Source organism: Amblyomma mixtum, chromosome 3, assembly GCF_055824585.1.
Source record: "Amblyomma mixtum isolate Tamu chromosome 3, ASM5582458v1, whole genome shotgun sequence".
Taxonomy (NCBI): domain Eukaryota; kingdom Metazoa; phylum Arthropoda; class Arachnida; order Ixodida; family Ixodidae; genus Amblyomma; species Amblyomma mixtum.
Window position 1 is genome coordinate 52,974,273 of NC_143014.1, and position 21,027 is coordinate 52,995,299.

A 21,027-nucleotide genomic window follows, 5' to 3' on the forward strand; every position below is an offset into this window, starting at 1 on the left:
AGACATACTACCGGCCGAAAAAGTAAGCGTAACCTGAAAGCAGCCTGATTTTTTTCTTTTTTAAAAAATACTCAACGCCACAGACGAAAGATTAAGCGGAAGGTAAGCGCTGTCGGCCTCGTTTAACATTGCCTAACTGGGCCAACTTCTAGAGTGATGTTGAGTTTCAAGCAGTAAACTTCAAAGCAACTTTAGGCTTCCGGTTACTTTTTCGGCCGGTTATACTTTACAACGGTGACGACAGCTGTATCAGTTTTACAACGACAGCTGTATCAGTGCGGGTTGATAGCAATCTCCGACTACTCCATATTTTTTGCTGAAAGAAATACTTTATTTCACTGGCTAGCTAATGACAAGGCACAACATGACACTTCGCCGGAAGAGAAATGCGCCGTGTATTTCATGTAAGTGACGATGCATATGTATTTGGTATGATGTCGCTTAAAATGCCTTCTGCCATTGAAAAGAAAAGTACACCAGGCATTGCGTGACAGTTGAACAACACACTGATACATGTTGTGGACTGCTAATCTTCGGTCTTCGCGCTTTGCAATACAAATTAAGAGGTACGCCTATGCAATGTGTACCCCTTTGATCGGTGCAGCAGCCAAGAAGTATGTACATGGAGTCGTGGAGCAGGTTATTCAGGGATGAAATCATCTTTCCATCATCCTCTTCCCGGCTTCCAAGTCCTCCTTGGACGATGAGCTTCCCAGATAATGCATCTGAAAGGAAAACAACCATTGTTCGCCGGCCTCTGTCTGAAACCTGTCGTCGCGTGGCTGCTCGCCGACCCCCTGCGGAGTCGGGGAGGCGTTCGTTAAAACGAAAACGCGCACAGCGAGGGGCGTTTCCAGATTTGGAAGACTCGCAGTGCGCTGAGGACGCGGTTCGCTCGTCTTTCCTCGGCTTCGCGGCCACCGACTTTGCGACGCGCTCAGAGACATCTAAGGTGAGACTCATATGCCACAGGTCGAGCTTCTGCCTTCTTTTTTCTTTTCTTTATCACATCCTACCATTTCTGGCTTCACTATGGCGGCGGTATTTTCGTAACTGCCTCGGAATTTTGCTAGTACTCTGGTGCGCACCCAGGAGCTGCAAGATTTGTCAGCTGCTGAGCCGAGGCACTTTTAAATTATTCGCTACGTGAAGCAGCCTCCCTAACCTTGGTACAGGAAGTGTATCTACCACGCGCTTGCCGGTATGCCGGCTCCGGCTTGCAGCTCGTAATGTTTCATGCATGCTGTGGATTCCACCTGAGGAGTCAAGGATGGGGTTCGATCGACTGGAAACAAAGAACGAAAGGCATGCAGCAGCAACAATATCATACGGCCTACGGGCTAGGAAGCAGCGGCAGCCTAAAGGCTACCACGCAGCATTTCAGATCAGAGCAGGGGGCATCTAAATCACATGCTCTACACACTGGGTTGCATGTAACGACACAACTACATACTCGTGTGACGGCATGCAAAAGTCGTTCTGTTTCGAAAGCACACTGCGTCTGTAGAGTGTACGGTTGTGTAACTCGTCTCGTGAAATACGCAACGCCTAAATGCACTGGCGCTTTGCGCGACCCATCGCACATTAGTTTAACATCGTCCCGCCCGGTCATCTGCACACGACGGTATTCTTGGTTGGCGCTCGTATCCAAGCACGGAAAGGAGTTACGGGAACAACGAAGTCGCAAGACGCGGCCCGTGATGAATGGCCGCACTGTGAAAGGACGCGCTAACGGAGGCTTTCGCCGGGTGACCGCACTTTCCTACTCGATCGCGGCAACAGTCGTGGCGATCAATGAAGTATAAGCACGCGGAGGAAACGTGAACTTTTTTCCCCTTGGGAGGCGACCAACAACGCGAGACCCGAGTTTTTTTCCTCGCCCTCTCTGGCGGCGGGTGCAAGCGGCGGCCCATTATCGTCCTCCCTCCGCGCGGCGTCTGCGTGTGGCAAAAATTGATGCATCGAGGAAAGAGCGGGTCGACGGAAAGCGCACACTGCTGCGCTCCTTCTCCCCTCCTCTACTACCTCTGGCGACTGCAGCTGCGGCAGTGGCGTTGTACAGCTGCCTCCTATACCCCGTCGTCTCGTCGCTTTAGCTCTCGGGTCCGCAGTGTTTCCCGTTAGAGGAGCGACTGTGGGCTAGTGAACTGCGTCGTGCTCGAGCGCTCCGGCACGAAGGTGCCGGTGCCTGCGAGAATCGCCTTTCGTTCGTCGGTTCAACTATCCAGAGACGCGGCAATGTACCTTTGAAAGTCTGCGCAAGCTCACCAGGCCAACGGAGCATTGATCTTCGCTCCTGTATTGGCTGTGGACTATACGAGCCACGCCTCGCTGGCGAGGACTCATAGGTGTACTGAATTGGAAATCGTGGGCACTACGAGGCTGCGTCCGTATTTGGTTTCTTGTGGATAAAGGCATACCGGTAAGTTTGATTTAATTTTTTTATTTTCTTGCGAGCGCTCGCCGCGCGATGTGCAGTGGTAACGGAACTTCGAATGTCCTGTGCCAAAGCCGCTACAGCAAGCTGCATTCCTTTGCGCATGCCGCCCAGACTTGTGCTCAGGAGTGGTATCTTCGTTGTTGTTGTCCTCTGTTGGAGTGGCACATGGCCACAGTGGGGGATTGGCCAAGGTGCCTTGCACATTCAAAGAGCTGTGAAACATTCACTCGTTTTAAGGTAGACGAGGTTGAATTCTGTGTTGAAGAAAATAATTCTGAAAATTATAACTGTTGACCACTTGAATTCGCCTTCCAGCTCTTCGTCATCTTCGGAGCGTTCTTCAAACCTCACAATCGGCCCATGTATCGCACTGACCGTTCAACTCCCCCCTCCCCTCCTACCCGGGCTCTCTTTGTTACCAATGTAAATAACTTTGTTTTTAATGGCACAGGAGGGAAACGCGCAGTCCGTTGTCCCTGTAAAAATAGGGCAATCGGTATGGCACAAGCTGCATCCGTACGCATTGCATTCGGTACACGGATAAAAAGAAAAAGTAAATTACGCGTGTTTTCCGGCTGGTCGTGCTATTAGCATTATTTAAGACAAATATGCGCCGGGATTATGTTTCAACTTTGTTGCTGTCGGAAATGGCGAGCGTGAGCGAGAGGAAGAGGAGGACGAGGCAGGGGATAAGTAGTGTTTGCGGCTACCTCGTGATTACATTACTGCAACTGGTCGGTTACCTTGGTAACTGTACATAAATGTCTGCCGCATGTCAAAAAAGTGCATTTTATTCTGTTCCTGGTACTTCAAATTTGTTTAATTTATTCCAATTTTTCAACGATTAATATAATTTCCTTTTTTCTAGTTTCTGTCATTCCGCTAGTTTCTATCAATCCTTTTTTTCCCGCTCAAATACTTCCTTGGCATTCACCACCGTACCTTGGCCAATCCCTCCGCGTAGATATGTGTCATGTCTTCTGAGGTGAGCAGCAACCTCAACAGCCGTGCTCTGTGCTCCGTATAGACTCGCACAGATCTCTGGCACAGCAGCTGACTGTACACTCACGATCCAAGTGTCCGCCGCTGTAGCTGGGCGTTACTCGTCGCAGAGCTCAATGTCTCCCTTCGCAGCTGCGCTCGACATGCTGCGTCTCGGAATGCAAAACGGCAACATGCCGGGACACTCCATGGTGCGCGTCTAGGGACATCATGAGAACGAAATGTACAGTCATGGACAACAGCTTGCGGCATGCAGGTTCGTGGAAAAAAACGTTATTCCTGCGCGGTCTGGTAAAGCAGGTGAATGAAAGCGTAAAGGCGTGGGGGGCATGCGTGCTCCATCAGCTGGAACGAATACTAAACGACTCCATAGCGAGAGAACGCAGAAATGATTGCTTCTTTCCACGAATGCGCATCTCGTAAACTTTTGTCCGTGATGTAGCGACGCTTACCAAAGCAGAGATTAAGATCGCGGGATGGTAGAACTGAATACTGCAACCGTACAGTATGCGACTGTATTGTGGTGAACCTTGCAGAAATCCAAATTTGTTTGAGCCCGAGGCTCTACCCACGCGGCATTCAAGAAAGGCCATATACCGAGCAGTTGAGCGCGCTATGGGTGATGTTAGATGTTAGCGTGTGATCGTCATGGAGAGCGGCGCAAGGAGGTCGGAACGGGGAGTAGCGGCTGTCAAAGCGAAATGCGCCTCAGCATTTCGCTTTCACAGCGGCAGATCGGAGCAGACAGGTGTATCCGATGGCGTGGAATGAGCCGGCTTGCTACATCGTTCACCCAGGCCGTACGGTTATAAGCTGTAATCTCGGACTTTCAGGACATACTACACGCTATAGCATGTTCTGTAATGGAGCATGCTGGCACTTCGACTGGCCTCCGGGTGAACGGTAGAACGTAGCACAGCAAGCAGATAACGAAGACCGGCGCTGGCAGAAGTGACGAGTACTGATGTAAGATTTAAGCATCCAGATTCTGGTAAGCGCGGCTCCAAACGTGGATCGTGCAAGTCGGCCGCAAACTCCCCTAAGCAGCGAACGGTGTCAGAGCCAGCGACATTAGTGACGTACGCAGTCTTTCTCAAACACACGCAGCCTGCCTCTGGACTATGACAAGAAGCTTCCAGGGAGTCTGTGCCACTTAGAAAGTTACGAATTGGCAGGGCGTCACGTGGTCCGCTCTCTGCATGCTTTTGGCAAATACTGCACCGGTACTCCGGCTCGAAAATACCTCACAAGGAAAGGATGTTTTCTCGGTCAGTCACGGTAAAGGGCAGGTCTGGTAGCTATAGCCATAGCTCGTTGCGTTGTAGCGCGGTAACTCGAGCAGGAGGCGCTACTGACTCATCCGTCCAGTCATTCGCCATTGTTGCTTGCTGATGCGATAGCTCGCCTCCTAAGACCAAGTGGCCGACGTGACTGATAGCTGAGAAGAATGCCTTCTGATAAGGCTCTTTCAAGGAAGCTGGGCAGCGGTTGTGACGCACGGCAGTTTTCTGGGTCCGACAGAAATTGCCGTAAATTATCGCTTGTAAGACCGCCCGCAGTATAACCTGTCGTCTTCTTTGGTTTTTGTGAGTAAGATAGAAGCTTGCACGGAGGCACTGCATGCACCCAGCTCAAGAACAGAAAAAAAATGTGGGAAAAAAAAAAACTGAGAGTGTGCAAAGTTACGCCACGGTCGGTGAGCATAGCAGCAGCTGAGGGGTCGACTCGGACAGTGAAGCGGCTGGGTCTCCTCGGCAGAATCGGCGCCACGCGAGAGTGAGGCAAACCAATACCTGGGCCGCTCAGTACGTGCTCACTTTGACATCTTTGGGCTGCTGGCCGCTGTCGTAGTCACGTGCATGCGCCTGCGAGTAGCCGCGCTCTTCGTCGCGGTAGTTGGAGTAGTAGCCGAACGCCATGAACACGCAGCCGCCGATGAGCAAGAATCCTCCCAGGCAGAGCATCAGTGGGCCCAGCACCCGGCGGAGGTCGGCGCCACGGTACCTGTGGTGGTCGCGGAAAACACCTGTTGCTGGTGTGCTGGAGGAAACCGCGTTCAGCTCCTACGGCGTTGGCCGTGTTGCACCATCATGAAAGCTATCTGTAGACAAGCAGCAAGGGAACTGCCGCTAGGATACATTTATAGTGAACGAGAATTAATGAAATAGTTTCTCGCTGCGCTCTTTCTTTCTTTTTTACTCAGGCACCACTCTCACATTTTTAACAAACAGAGCCTTTGATCAGTGCTTAATTACTTCGTCTCTCAACCTAAGATGTTGTAATGTTCTGATTCACGTTCAACCCTATAAAACTAAACTAAACTAAGGATATATGAACACGGGAACACATTTGGGCTACTTAGTTGCCTCGCAAGGAGCTCCGAACAGTACTGAAAACACTCCTGCACTATCACTACGGCGCATGGAGAGGAACGTACAAATTCATGTTTACATTCGCGAGCTTCTTTGGTAATCTAAAGCGCTATCCCGGGCTTTGTGCAGGTCGCGACGCCACCGCTCGATAGCAGTCATCGTGGAGTCACATCCGCTGCCCGCTTATCTAAGGTAAATGGAATGAGCCAACAGAGATAGAGGAAGCTCGGTCTCCGGGTGCGTTAATCACGTTGAGAAGAATACAAGGTATACGATGCTTCGTCCTGCTAGATTTTCGGTGACGCGAGTGGTAGTAGTGGTTTATTGAAAGAAAAATACAAAAAGGAAAGATGTTGCCTGCCACGGCAGTTTTGTACAGTGCCTTTTTTGCACTACCCGACAGCATTATTGTCAGCGCTGTTCTCTAGCTATTAAGGGCACGACGATTAGTAATGGCTTTCGGTTGCTGATATGTCAGTACAGGCCGTACACACAAGAAAGCAAGAGTTACAGACCAGAAATTGAGTTTAGTTTTTCATTTTAAAGACAGAATCGTCTGTTAGACATTCGAGAAAAATAAGTCATCTTGTCCATCGAGCCTCGATGAAATATTAAGGCGACAAAATCCACCTACAGCCTTTGCACAGCGCTTCAAACTAGACGGCAAGGGCAAGAGTAATAGTTCTTATACTCCGGAGATATAGTGCGCTGGTGATGCAAAACTATCCACAGTGCACTGCACGGAAGCAAACACACTGCTTTGTATATTTTTCACAAACGCTGTGCACACACAAAAAAAAAAGGAATAGACCAAATAAGTGCGGGACATGCACATTGTGGGTGAGTTACGCACGCGACGCGTGGAGTGCAGCGGTTCGGTTCCAAGCTCTAATATAATGTGCTTTTCTACGTTATATACACAGTATACATCCACGAACAATAGAACGTAACTGTAGAAATGAAGTTAACTAAAGAAAGAAGTTCACTTAAAACACAGCTGCTCGCTAGCTATTTTTCTGGTATGAATAAAAGTTGGCCGCTTTCGCTCGTTTCCTTAGCCAACCACACTTTCCCCAATTTTCGCAAATTATTAAATAGGTGTATTGTGTAGGTACCAGCACGTAATGCCACACGACCATTAGGTAAACCAGCACTTATCGAGGATTACACGCGCTGTTAGGCAGTGCTTCGTGTTATGGGAATGCAATTTCTCGTCGTATACAGACCGGCGGTCGCATCTTTTATGACTGCCACTAACGTGCAGGTCTAACTTAGGCATCTCTGACATAAGAAGCTGAGCAGAAGCGAAGTTCACAAAAGAAAGGCTACAGGGAGGAGCGCCTCACAAATCTTGTTTAAAGACCTAGCTATAGGAACGACAGCGGCGCGTGTTTCAGTGGAAGATAAATTTTGAGGCAAAAAAAGTGTGTACTGTCTGCAGTGCAGGCAGCAATGCGGAGGAGGAAAAACTAACGACACAAGCGCTGACTTTCGCCAGCATCTGTTCGATATAAAAAGTGCGTTTATATATTATACGCAGCCTATACCACACGACATTAGCGAACTAGCTGGCCATATAGCAACACCAGGCACATGTGATCGGTTCGTATGTAAGCAAGCCAGTCTTTCCGAAACCGATCACACGTCTTTCGCTAACTAAAACTGACCACATGGCTACATCGAGCTCGTGGGGTCGGTTCATGTGTGAGAATGTTATCCTTTCCGAATAATGCTGCTGAAAATCAACGCTTTTGTTTTCCGCTCTGACTCTTCTCCGCGTTGTTAGTGGTGTTAAGTTTTAATATGAACCACTAGCCATTTCTTTATGGCGTGTTGAAAGAAAAGAGAGGCGTTTACACGGAGCCTTAACTGGTCAACCCATAAAACGAACCTTTGCTTACTTGCGCTTTTATGGCGACTTTTTTTTTCTCCTTTTTCCTTTCTTCTGAGCATTCCACCTCGTTATGACTCTGCTGCTCTGACGTGACGTCACGAGTCTTTCGGTCGTGATTAATGCCAGAATGTTTCAGCGTCTGACACACGACTGTGACGTCAAGTCAAAGGCGAAATCTTGCAATGAAAAATAAAATCAGAAGACAGGATATTGAAACCAACCGTTATTCCAAAGACCCTATAGTATGTCTGTTTGTAGAAGAATGGCCTGAGGGGCGAGTTGGTGCATGATGAAATGAACGGCGGCGCAACAAGGACACTTAACAAGAGAGGGGACACCACATGTGCGCATGTGGTGTCCCCTCTCTTGTTAAGTGTCCTTGTTGCGCCGCCGTTCATTTCTTCATGTCTGTTTGTATTTGATGACGGAAAGCGTCCAGTAAAATGTAACGAAACTGGACAGTTTGATTCACAGTGGAATGGTTCAAAAACTCTCCAGAGGCTTGTGATATGAATGGAAACATTTTGACACGGCTATTTTGATAGCAGTCTGCAATTGTCTCCCGCAGAATACCTGAGGTGAGGCTGTCCTTTTTTTTTTTTTTCTCGAAGCTGAGGTATGTAGTTCCAGACGCAATGAATCAACACTCTGCCGCGCCTCTTGTTTTACCGATCAGACGTGTGTTTGGGCTTTTTCCACTCGCGTTACATATAGGCGCTGACATGCTCCACCTTCCGATGGACTCACTAAACAAAGGAGCGAGCAACCTTATGCTGCTGATATTAAGGTCGCGGCTTCTGTTATCGGCCGCGGCTTCAACACTCACCAGATGTATAGCGTCTAACTGCGTGAGAGTTCGGCGCACTCGGAGGAATTCCGAGTGCTTCGCCATAGAAGGCGTCTTTCGCAGACGCACAGAAGGACCTTGCAAATGTTGTTCCGTGCATTCGACCGCGCTTTATTCAACGATTTGCGTGTCATCGTACAGGCGGAGCTGCTCGTGATACGCGCGCTCTGCCTACAAATAACGGTCCGTTCGCGGCGCTCACCTGTCGTAGTTCTCGTCAGCGGTGGGCGGCCTCACTTCGGTGTAGACGATGCCGGTGACCACGGCGCCCGAGATGAGGAGCAGCAGTCCGACGCCCACCAGGCACATGGTGCACAGCGTCACCGCCGTCATGTTGCCCACGCGGAACGCCCGAAACTCGGCTTGCGTCATCTGCGCATGCGTCGTGAAACCCAGTTCACTCGGACGACTGCTCTACCTTGTACAGTGTGCAATCATGCGACATTAATCGCGACCGGCATTTTCTCATTTTTAGATACGAGTTTCGATGGATCAGTAACGTGAAGAGCCTTGATGTTCTCGCAGATTCGACATAGTGGGGGAAATATAAAATTAGCTGGCCGGTCTAGGGATATATCGAGACACTTCGTCTTGCATTAAACTTCTGTCTGTGTCTTCCTTTCGTTTGTGTTGCTTACATGGAGTGCATTAAGCTGGCTGCATAATATATATATGAGAGAGAAGTCAACAGCCACAGAAACCAAGGAGCATAGGGGATTTTTTTTTCAATCTGTGGTGTTGATCAATGGTGATTGTTAGTAAATATTTTATCGCTTGAAGATAATTGATTAAAAAAAACAGAAGAAAAAGCAACCACATGCCGCCGGTGGGAACCGCACCAACGACCTCCGAATTACGCGTCCGGTGCTCTCCAATATTTTGCTTTCCGGGGTATTTATGTTTACGTGTGACCTAACCTTGAGAGTGTTCACCATATATATATATATATATATATATATATATATATAAATATATATATATATATATATATATTAGCAGTGTATTTAAGACCATTTTGATTGAATTAAGAGTGGAAAACATGAAAAAATCCGTCCCCACCAGCGCAACGTCACCAAAATGCTGCACACTTGTCTGCCGCCAATGGGGGGCGCGAGTACAGACTCCTTATGAACACTGCCAATGCTCTACTTCATATATTTAAGAGTTCTCTAAGTGGCGACCATAAAGCATATTGCCATAACTAAAAAAAAATGTTTCTTAATTTCTGCTCTAGGAGAGGTGTGGTTGCATTAGGAACAAAGCAGCGAACTCCGTTTAATTATGTCGGCACCTGTACCTTCACCCGCTGTTAATTCTGAACGAAAACGGAGCGACCGCCAAACATCTGTTTTGTGCATAACAAAAACCTGCCCCTGCAAAAACACTGCTAGTCTACTTTTTCTCGTATATAGTATACGGTGCGATACTGGCACACTGCCTTCTATAGGTTTATAGGTTGCTTACAACGGAGTAGCCCGACAGAGATAATTAACAAATGATCACAATGCGGTGCCGGAAACATGTGCCAGCGCAGCGGGCACGGACGCTGAACTTTGCCGCTATCCGCAGCGATTAGCAGCTCGGTACTATAGGGTTTCGTGACGACGCAGCGTAATCGAGGAATCGTCCTATGCAGTGCGGAAACAAATGAAGCGCTGCCACCGCGAGGACTGTATCGATTCCTGCTTGTTTCGCGAGACAATAGGCCCCGATTGTGCAACCTCGGAGAACAAATGCAACAGGGCGAACAAGTAAGCGAAACTTGTTGACATGGAGAGCGAGCTACGGCGAACCGCGGCGAACCGTGTAGTGTATGCGATTTGTTCGACGTGGTGTTTCTTCATGCTCGCTGATAGACAGGCCACCTGAATCCGCTGCGTGCCTATATTGTGCAGCGTGCGATACAGCGTGTTTCACACCCTCCTCTCTCAATTCGCTGACATATATATATATATATATATATATATATATATATATATATATATATATATATATATATATATATATATATACATTGTGGGAGCGCCGAAACATAGTTCTGCGGAGCTTACTTCGCTCACACGCAATATCATTTCGCCTGCAGTTCACACAACGGGTGATGTGAATTTTGTTGAAATATAAAATAAAGTGACATTAGGGCGGAACCGTCAGCTTTGATTTTTTCGTGCTTTTTTTTCCTGTGCGCGTATGCTTCAAGCCGAAATGCCACTGCTGGAACTAAATGCCGCGGCGCTAAATAGGTATTACTGTCAACTATGCTGTTGTGTATACACTACAGCACACTTGACGGTAATACGTCTTGTAGCGCAGAATGTCATAATACGCAGCAAGTACATTATCGCCAAGCTGGATACGTGAGATGCTATATCTGTGAAGAGCCTGGCCGGAGTGTTAGCAGAGTCGGGGAGGGGAAAAAAAAAAAGAAAAACCTTGGAAGTGGATATAGGCGACAAATTTGGACCGACATGAATAATGTATGTCACGACATCGATTTCAGTCGAACGTTGGACCTTGCATACGGCCCCGTTTATGCAGCTTCGACCAGGCAGACATATGCATGCATGCTGTTCAAGCACGTCAACAGAAAATGCAGCTTTCGCTGATTTAGTTCCAACGGCTTGTTTGCGCATAGCCGCATCTCACGCAGAGGAATCAAAAGGCGTAAAATGCAGGAATGAAAAAGGCCGTCACTTCTGGTAGCTAGAAATCCACCACAAGCTATGACATAAGCTCAAAGAACTCTGGGACGACTTCAGGGGCTTCATTGCGAATATGGCGCTTTAGCCCGTACTTTGTCGTTTTTCTTCTTCCTGGCGACGCACAACCATCATGAATGAACACTATGCAACTTTATTGTTACGCAAAATTTGTTATGCAATATTTTTTTTACGAATTCTTGTTTGCAACCTCTCAATTGACGATACGATTATTCTTAAGGCTTAACAACAAGCCTCCTCATATAACTCATTAATAGCGGGCAATCATTTCTCAGCAAATAAAACTAGTGATTTAGTTTTTGTTTTCACGATAAGACATGACAGAAATTTCCTATCGTCCCAGCTGGGATGTTCAATAAGTCACTACGGTGCAGCCTCATTAGAGACTACAGCTGGGACCACAGTAAATAAAAATTTCTGTTGGGCCAGTTGCGTTGGAATTGGCATGGAATTGACTAAAACAGTGCAAAGGATATGAAACCGACATAAAGACACGGGACGAAGCATTGACCTGCCTAACATAGTAACACAGATATAAAAAGCATGCGGAAACGCTTTAAGCAATGCATATCAACTGTAGTGTGGTAGCAGTTTATATCAGATACGATATGTGTCACGAAACATGAAAACGTGTGTGTGTGTGCGTGTACGTGCGTGCGTGTGTGTGTGCGTGTGCGTGTGCGTGTGTGTGTGTGTGTGTGTGTGTGTGTGTGTGTGTGTGTGTGTGTGTGTGTGTGTGTGTGTGTGTGTGTGTGTGTGTACACGCACGCACGCATGTAAACTGTAGAGACGCGTATACATATCTATGTACCTCAGCGTTTTCAACTCTGAAACCCTTTAACGCAGCCTCGTACATTAAAGCGGCCTTCTAAATAATTCTTCGCACTTGCAACATCGACGTGAGCAGCACACGGTTCCATTTTAATGCACCCCCATTTTTTTTCCCTCGAAAAAAAAAACATGCAGTTCTTTTCGCCTGAGAAATGAACCATTTGTGGCGAGAAAAGTAGTCGTAGAAGTAGCCAGACGGTTTTAAGCGCGAAGAGAAAAATCAATGCAAACGTCGGGGGGCGGCCCAAACTTCGCTCTCGCGGAGGCCGCCGCACTTTCCCCGCCGCCGAGAAGACAGTCGGCGCGGTGCGAACGCTACGTGCTTCGCGGCCTCTGTGAGTGAGTTGGTCTTCACAGGCAGGAAAAGAGAAGATGAAAAGCATAAAAGGCAGGTGGAAGGTGCCCTTTGGAATACATTTGGGTGGGGGCAGCCGGCACACCTTTCGGAGCCGCTTTTGTCCGTGTGGTGTTTTTCCGCCGAGGGCGGAGCGCCCCGAGCTGCTTTTTGATCGTGCCGGGAAGAAGCGAGCGAACGAGGATGGCTGCTCACCTTTGGAAAGGACTCGGCGTCGTGCCACCACCTCGGGAGGGAAGGCGATCCGTCTGCTGCTCGGTCGGAGGGCGGCCGGAGCGTTTATTGGGCCGCTGCCGCGCCTGCGGGGAACGGGCGTTCGGGAGGTGCGATAACAATGCGTGCCTGGCCGGCAGCCGCGTTCTTTATCTACGGGGCATTCCAGGGGGCTCGCGTAAGCGGCGCCGCCGCTGCGCGCATGTCCGACTGCCTCGCTGACGCCTTCTTTTCGGTCCTCTCGCGAGCACGTCGCCTTGTACGTAACGGTGATCGGTTGGCAACAAAGTGCTCCCGAGCAAGCGACCCAACGAGTCAATGCACTCGGCTCTTGGATCGCCGCTACGAGTTTGCTGTCCGCGACTCACGCACGCAACACGCGGAGTCTCAGCGTTAGAAGGCTAAGGTCGCACCCGGAGCAAGATGGGCCCCTAATGCCGTGGAACCGTGGAGTGTTGCCAGGGGCGCAGTTCAACGAAGTCACGGACTCAGACCAGCGTCATGGTTGCAGTTTATATTCCTTTTTTTTTTCCATCGCTACGCGTAAGCATGTACTTCTCTGAAGCATCCCGAAAGGTCCGGATGCTTCCGGATCTGGGAAGCATTAAGGGTGACGTGCCATTGCGGTGGGAGGCTGGAAGCTTGGACACCCGTTTCACCTTTGTTTACCTTTGCTGTTTATCCTTAATCTCAGTAACATAGTGTGACCAGCTACGCATTGTAATTGTTTTGTGTGGTTAGCCTACCTTTCCGGTGTCCTTTAACGTGATTGCACGGAAATCTTGGCGTCCCGGCTTTTTTTCCCCATTTCTCTCTCTGGTCCTAATGAAATCACCACGACAGAGCCCTACGAGCGTTTCGTTGACTCGACCCCGGAATAAGCGCTAATTTGCCTACATGCGTTTTACAGGTCGCCTATGGATAGTGGATCTCTGGCAGCGGCGCCTCTTGCAGTCTGCACATGCCTGCGTCCGGATCCTAAGGATGTGCTCATATCATTATACATACAGGTAGAGGGAGCACCGTCCAGCAATAATGACCAGTTATTTGCCAATACACGTCAGCCAGGCTGTCAGTGCCTCGCTGAGGCGAAGAAACTACGCAGGATTCGCCTGCCATTTGTGGGAAGTTAACTAGAAACTCACGTCATTCAGCTCATTGTGACAACGCTGAGTAGGTGCTGCAAGTTTAATGCATTCAAATTGACCTTTAATAACCACTAGCTACAGGGACGTGCGCTTCTTTTTCTTCCTGCACGTAGCACTTCTTTCCCGATCAGCATAACGAGAGAGAGCGATATCGTTAATTGGCTGAGGAGGGCTTAGAGATTGGCCCATATGGTTCGATTGCGTGGGTCACTTTCGCGAGGAGAATTGACCAAGCGGACGGTAAAACAAAGTTTTAAGTACGACGCTGAGGACATAGTTGATCGCGTCGCGAGTTGATCGCGTCCTGGGGCATTAATACTCGTACACTGCCCAAGTATTAGACCACAGCTGGAGACTCTCTTCCTGCTGTGTTCCATAGGCTTTCCCTCTCGCATCTTCCGTCTCGGCTTTGTTCTCTGGCATCCTGTTTCATGAAACGCATTTGTGGACAAAACATCCGCTGCGCTAGATTCACTTCACATCTCCGAGATCAGGGGACTTTGTTTTGTCGGCGTTTCGATGCCAACCGCTCGAAGTGCGGTTCTAGGGGCACGTATACGTAACCGATTATAAGAAGAAGAAAACTTTAGTTATTAATTGACCTTATGAAAGGCGTTTCTGTGTCCAGGAACATTTGTCTCGTTGTCGTGTAGTTATAACAAATACCCTGCCAGAGACAGCACTGCAGCGTGCACAGCCGGAAAACTCACCACCGTCATCGTGACGAGGATATGAGGCTCGAAACCCACGAGGTAAGACACAGCGAAGAAAGGCGAATGAGAAGAAAAGAAGGCTAGAAGCATAATAATGATCGCCATACATCTCAACAAAAGCTGTGCTGGGGAATAAAGGTATACCCGCTGCTCTCGGGTGTGCGTATCGCATAGTGCCACGTAGAATGCTGGCGTATCGTAGCGTAAATACGGGAGATACGTGCGCCAGTATGCTTTTTCCTTCCTCGTCGCGCGCTCGAAAACAAACGTGCGCTGTGCGTGGTCGCGGAAGCCCCGCGCAAACACGGCTCGTGTCCTGAACTGCGCGGCTGGCGCATTCAAGGCCTGGCGAAGGGGAGAATATGGCCGCTCGCCCGTGGCTTACACAGCTTTTGGTTCGAGCGGGCCTACGCAGAACGAATCTGTCGACCCAAGCTGCCACATAAAAAGAACACAACTCGAGCAAAGCGTCATTCGTCGCGCCGTTCGTTCGCGCTTTATTCTGCGCCGATGACGCCGCGCTGACATCGTCGAAACTTTTGAGCTGCGAGTGCAAAACGAATAAAATAGCTCAGCTTTCGGACTAATCAACTCCTTAGCGCCGGTTGTATTTATTTATTATTTATAGAAACACGGAAGGGTCTTGCTAAATTGAGGCTTATGCTGGCTCGTCCAAACTCCGTCACTAAAATCCTTGTCAGTGAGCAATGATCATAATGTGACGGGCTCACAGCCGACTTTGCAGGCGGGTCGCCTGTCACCGCGAGCACCCATGCGTTACAAGCTTTGCGCTGTTGGGGCTCTCGGTTCATTGACGCGCCGACACGTGTACAGGCACGCGCGGATACTGACTCGACTCCTCGCATTGCGCTGACAGCGCCTTCAGCTCGCTGACAGAAACTCGTGCGTCTCGGTATACGTTGCGCTTTGCTCCCGTCTGGTCTCGCCGTCACGGCGGCGGTGAGTCGGCGCGTAGCTTCTCAGTCTCAGGTAAGTCGAGCTCCCCGGAGCGCGCACTGCTTCTTGCGCCTAGCTCTAAAGATCGGCTTGCTGCGACCTTGACAGGATCGCGAGCGTTTTATTTAAAGGAATGAACTGGTTAAACAAACTTGCGTGTAACGCAGTGTCAGCAAACATTCAAGCAAGGGTTCAAACATCTTTACCAGCGGCACTCTTTCCTCATTATTCGATTACCTCGTAGTATTCGTGCATGCTCTCATTAAAGCGGAGGCACTTATATATATATATATATATATATATATATATATATATATATATATATATATATATATAAAGTTATGCCGTTCTCCCGCAAAAGCTTCCACAATAGCATCCTCTGGCGCAATCCCTACCACGAAATTGCAGCTCCGCGTCTCTACTGACGACCACGCAAATCGCAAACAACGTTCATGCAAGCTGTATTATTTGGAGTTCCGCTAAATGGAGAGAGAGAGAGTTGTTTTGTGTGCTATTTTGTTTGCTTGCTTCTTATTAAAGGCGACAGGCGACAACGATACATTCCGCTGCATCGAGGAACTGCCGCTCGACTATGCCGTCGAGGCGTCGTACAAAGCTTGCAGCGGGTATATACGGCTACGTAATATGTAGAGACACCTAGCTCTCCTCGGGGGGCGCGTCTCCTATATACTCGGAGCACGATCGGGGCAATCTCGCAGCGCGTAGGCGTAGCACAGGTGGCAAGTTGATTAAATAGTCCTCCTCTAGCTCGCAGCCGGACCCTAAATAATTCACAGCCGCATTAGGCTAAGTGAACGGAGCGCCTCGTAAAGGAGGCGTGACGCATCTCCATTTTGGATCGCCCACTGCCGCGCTCTCAAGGAGCTGTTCGGGCGGCCGACGGGGCGGGGCCGCCGCTGCCGCGCGCGCTCCGCTCTTTCCTCACTGCGGCCCCAACAGAACCGCCGCGCGCTGGCTGCCACGACGCTGGACAGTTTCACGACGTCGGCTGCCAGTCTTCATTCTTTTTTTTTTTTTGCCGCGTTTCTTACTGCGAGATAGAAAAGAAACGCTGCTGACCAGCAGGAGGAAGTTCTAGCGAGAACAGAGGCGCACACACTCACACATGTGCACACGCGGCGTTTAAACCGAAAAGAGGGCTCTGTTCATTGTGCAGTGCTGGAAATAAGCTAACGGGAGGTATATTCGAGTACTTCAGTATGGCTTGCCTACGCCATCTCGAGGCTGCGTACTGCTTTTGCTTGGATTGCCGATTTCTCTGATGAATCGTTTTCGAGAACTCGCTCATATATATATATATATATATATATATATATATATATATATATATATATATATATATATATATATATATATATGGGTTGGAGAAAGTGGTCGTCACGCTCCGCCTGAAACTGCGGGAACGAAGAACGTGTTTTTAGAACGCACGTACGTAAGGAAGAAGCAAAAAGCTATTCTTTTCTCCCGTGCTTCTTTTCGCTTCAGTGCACGATGTTTTATGTTAGTGCTTGTGTTGAGGGGATTCAAAACTCCTGTGCGGGAGGTCTTGTTCGGCTGCAAGCGTTGCTACGCGTGGTTACGCAGTTATAATAAGGAGCAATTACTCGTTAGAATCCGCACAAGCGCAGCCATACTATTCCTACAAAGGATAGTTATACAGCTTCAGAAACTTCGTAGCTGGAGAAAAATTTTGGCGGGGGGGGGGGGGGGGGGGGTGGGACACTTAAGCTCCACCTAAGGGTATGACGCGATGGCGTTTGTGGGATAATGCCCGTATATGCGGAATTGCTCATTCTCAACTTTACATTCAGAGATGCCTGGGAGTCTTCATATCACTCTTTGCGCAGCGGTGCAGCGGTTAAGTGATGCGCCACTTTCCTGCGATGACAGGTGCTGCCACTGGCGCGTCGTGTGCGACCGAGGTTGCTTTCCCAGAGCAACCTCTCGCGACCAAGCATTAATTTAACTGCGACCTGCCGCAGTGGTCAGTTCGCTCACAATCGGATGGGCAGGTTGCGATGACGCCACAAGGTCATATGACGTGCCCCCCCCCCCACGTTGCTTCTCCGATTCGAACCCCGAACCACCGCCTCACCGGGGCAGTCGCTGTACCAGCTGAGCTAACCGGAGCGGATATAGCATATGGTAGGGCGAGTGTGAAGAGATCAATAGCTCCAAGTTGCTCCAGATACTGCCAAGTTTCTGTGAAAACTACGTAGCTTTCCTTTGTAGCCATAGCATCGCTGCGCTTGGGTGGATGATAGTAATTACTCCCTTATCACAAATCCTCTTCGGCTTGAGGGATTCCCCTAAGCATTGGACCGCGGTCACGTAGTTACGCCTGGTTATGCACGCTGCCCTTCTTTTCTCCAGTGATGGTTATCGCAGATACTTCCCAAACTGTCTCTTCGTCTTCTTGTGCAGCGATGTGCGACGCATTATGTGTTCATTTCATCGGACATGGCTGCTCCGGATGGCCATGCTTATTTATGAGAGGTTTCTCCTGATCTACGTCTACAAGTGGTGTACGTGCGCTTGTTTGTCTCGTGCACCGAGTACTGAGACTGCAAGTATTCTCGGTGACCTCATGCCATATAGAATAACAGGTTGTGGCGGCTAATTACTTGTGTATGCCGAACAGCGTTGTTCGTCCTCTGTTCCGACTACCCACCGGCCATAATTACGCTGGTATGCAACATATACCGATGCTAAAGCGCGTCTTGCTTTCTTTATGTTCACGGTAAAGAGTGCATATGTAATATATATGTTCCTTGAAAAACAATATGAGAATAAGAAATTGCGATCTTACCAGCACAGAGCTATACCTGTCTTCTCTATAAAAGACCGCTGGCAAGAAATATGCGACTGCAGTCGTCACCGGGAAAAGCACCTTTACACTTTCGATCGTAATGCTGGCTATCGCGCAGCGACACTCGCCACCAGCAGAAGACGCGGTGCGCTCCAAGCATGGCGATATGTTTGCAGAGATCTTCGAATTCCTTCCGCTCGCCCTTAAGTCAACACACGGTACTTGCCACACGAGCGCCAAGCAGAATACAGCAGAGGCAATGCAGGCATCGTAGAGCGAGTCGGTCTTAACGTGCCATTATACAGGCAGCGTGAAGTAGCAAAAAGAAATAGAAAAACGAGCTCGCAGTCTCTTCTCGTAACAGGCAAGGAAAAGTGCGAAGCGCCAATTTTCGGAAGTAAGCGCGCTGCCTGCATATGTGAGAGACCCTGCACCCTGCTCTGTATACGCGTCGGGCATATGCGCGGCGGCGTGCCGGCAAATGGAGCTGTCGGGGCGGCCCCGTCTGAAAGGATTAAACTCGGGTCTTCTCGTTTGCTTCTGCGTGCACTGCCTGTTTTTCGCCTTGACGGCCCAGTGCGTCAATGCGCCGGCGAATCCGCGCGTAGTACACACACGCACCCAGCTTGCGTCGCCGGTGCTGCCCAGAGGCACGTGACACAAAAGATCGATAGGCCCAAAAGAGCTCTTCTTGTCTCGGGACGCACCCTTGCGCTTGTTTCACGGCACGCGGGATGCGCAGCGACCCGATTAAGGCTTATTACGGGCCGAGAGGTTCTTGCAAGGAGAAAGGCGCACACGGACGCAGCCGACGACGACGGCGCGGGCCGACGGGCGGACAGGCGCGCGCCGTTCGAACGCAGCACATGGGCTGCTGCGCCGACGGAGCAAAAAAGGAAAAAAAAAGCGCACTATACACGGTATACTGCTCAAAAAGGAGGAGAACGTGACTCGGGAGAGTTGGTGAAGATTAAATTCGGGGGTTATAATTTCCTGTCCCTGCCATCCGCGTCGATCGCAAGCTTTCTCCCGGAAAAGCTTGCTTTTAGAAGAAGAGACTTCTATTGCTTTTTCCTTTTTTTTCCCCCGACGTCCCGCGTTCCGACGCGGCTCATATAGGAAACTGCAGGAGAAGCGGAAGAGGGAACGTAGTCAGAAGAAGCAAGCAAACAAGGTCCAAGAACGTTCACCTTCGAATTTTGTCCGTGCCGTCGCCTCGTTTTTATCGTTTAAACAATAAGACTGGGATGGAAAACAGCAGGACACGCTGCGACGCGCCGTCGCTATGCGGCGTGCAATGGCGGCGATAGGTCCCAACGCGCGTCGCCTTCGATAAGATATACGGGGTCGCGCTCTTGCGAGTCCGGGTAAATTTTCTTTTGTTCTCCGTGAGCAAGGTTGAGGAAGGAACTCCGTGTAGCGAGGAAGCTCAATATTGGCCTTGGGCTTCCTTCGTGCGATGCAGTTTCCCAAAGGGCCCCAGTGGTCTTTGTCTGCACGCTTAGCGAGTGTAGCCGGAGCTTCGAAGTACGGTACGGGGCCCAAGGCCAAACAATCAGGAAATGTTCCCCCTACGGGAGGAGACGATCTGTATAGACGCACAGGGAATTCGCTGTCTCAGCGCCGTCGCGTTCAGCTCTGTCGGCCTAATGGCGAGAGATAGCGACGTCGCGGCCGGGCGTGGCCGCCAAACGCGCCCGCGAGCCGTGTCAACAAGCATGACCGCCCGCGCGCAGCAAAGCAAGCGCGGACGCACCACGAGCTGTTTGCTGAAGCCGACGCCCCGCAGCGCCGACTGCCCGGCGGCGGACGGAAGATCAGCCGCCTTAGTGCGCGCAAATACATTAGCAGCGGCTCGGGCACCAACTGAGCGAAGCGAGCGACGTCGTCGCGCTGTCCCCGCTGTGGAAGGGCACGGACGGGGCTTGCTCCGCTTAACACTGGGCCCTCAGAACGCCGCCTTGTACCGAGCTCGCGCACGGGGTGGAAGCATGCGTTTACTCACGATTTAGCTATACGGCTGTCACTCTAGCTGGAGGAAGCTTGCGCTGGGAACTGCTGCACGGGAGGAGCGTCGACTTCAGGCTGCCTACGCGCCGGGTCTGCGGCGGCGTAGAACGAGACTCGGGCGTAGGAAACGGTCAGGGTCCGAAGTTCGACTCACTTCCTAGGGCGGCGATAAGGCGTAGCACCCCAACGGTTCTCTCCGCGCGTACACACAAGCAGTCGCTTTCCCTCTTCACCTCTCCCTCTCTCTTTTGTTATTTTCTGCCGTGGCTTTCCTACGTATAGGCTTCGTGTGCGGGGCAAGAAAAAAAAAGAAAGATATAGCGTACGAGAGGTGCGTCGCTCTCTGTGCGTGCTCAGTGCTTATCTGACGTCGTCGTCATGGAATTCGCGATGCATGGGCGTCTGCTACACCAAAGTTTCTTCGTTCTTCGACAGGGCGATCGAGTTTCTTCCAAGTTAGGGTAGGTGGAAGTCGCTGTGGTGTAATTACGTATAGCGTATCCACAATAATTAAAGTGCTGCAGCAGTTGCTGCATCGGTGAGCTCATATCGAAAACTGTGAGGAAGTTGGGCATTCGTCTAAGCTGTGCGAGTATCTGAACGTATAGTAGTCCTGTATAAGAGTAGTTTTTGTTGAAAGAGGGCTGCGACACAGGCTTCATTGGGAATTTGTTTGGTAGATACTCTGTTCTTATTCT

General features: G+C 49.9%; 2 protein-coding genes across 9 annotated transcripts in view; one reads left to right on the plus strand and one right to left on the minus strand.

Moving 5' to 3' along the window:
• The window catches only part of LOC149350215 (oxysterol-binding protein-related protein 6-like), a 158,604-nt gene that overhangs the window by 71,813 nt on the left and 65,764 nt on the right, over window positions 1-21,027 (plus strand). The gene's annotated exons all lie outside the window — the stretch shown is intronic.
• On the minus strand, window positions 310-20,484 carry LOC149350217 (uncharacterized). Of its 3 annotated transcripts, none has more exons than XM_089579183.1 (5): window positions 20,325-20,484; window positions 12,654-12,757; window positions 8,758-8,927; window positions 5,260-5,446; window positions 310-725 (listed from the first exon to the last, which is right to left on the minus strand). In XM_089579183.1, exons 3-5 carry the CDS (start codon window positions 8,925-8,927, stop codon window positions 657-659), a joined length of 426 nt encoding a protein of 141 aa, XP_089435309.1. In that variant the 5' UTR covers window positions 12,654-12,757; window positions 20,325-20,484; the 3' UTR covers window positions 310-656. The 3 variants fall into 3 exon arrangements, with proteins under 3 accessions (XP_089435309.1, XP_089435312.1, XP_089435311.1); XM_089579186.1 differs by having other exon boundaries at window positions 5,236-5,446; window positions 20,325-20,482; XM_089579185.1 differs by lacking the exon at window positions 12,654-12,757.

What these genes read in the sequence shown, in the direction of transcription:
- LOC149350217 (XM_089579185.1), bottom strand. Translation starts at nt 8,927, where the DNA reads ATGACGCAAGCCGAGTTTCGGGCGTTCCGCGTGGGCAACATGACGGCG. An exon ending in GCTGACGAGAACTACGACAG is followed by an intron (nt 5,447 to 8,757) that starts GTGAGCGCCGCG and finishes CGACCACCACAG; the next exon opens with GTACCGTGGCGCCGACCTCC. An exon ending in AGCAGCCCAAAGATGTCAAA is followed by an intron (nt 726 to 5,259) that starts GTGAGCACGTAC and finishes TTTTCCTTTCAG; the next exon opens with ATGCATTATCTGGGAAGCTC.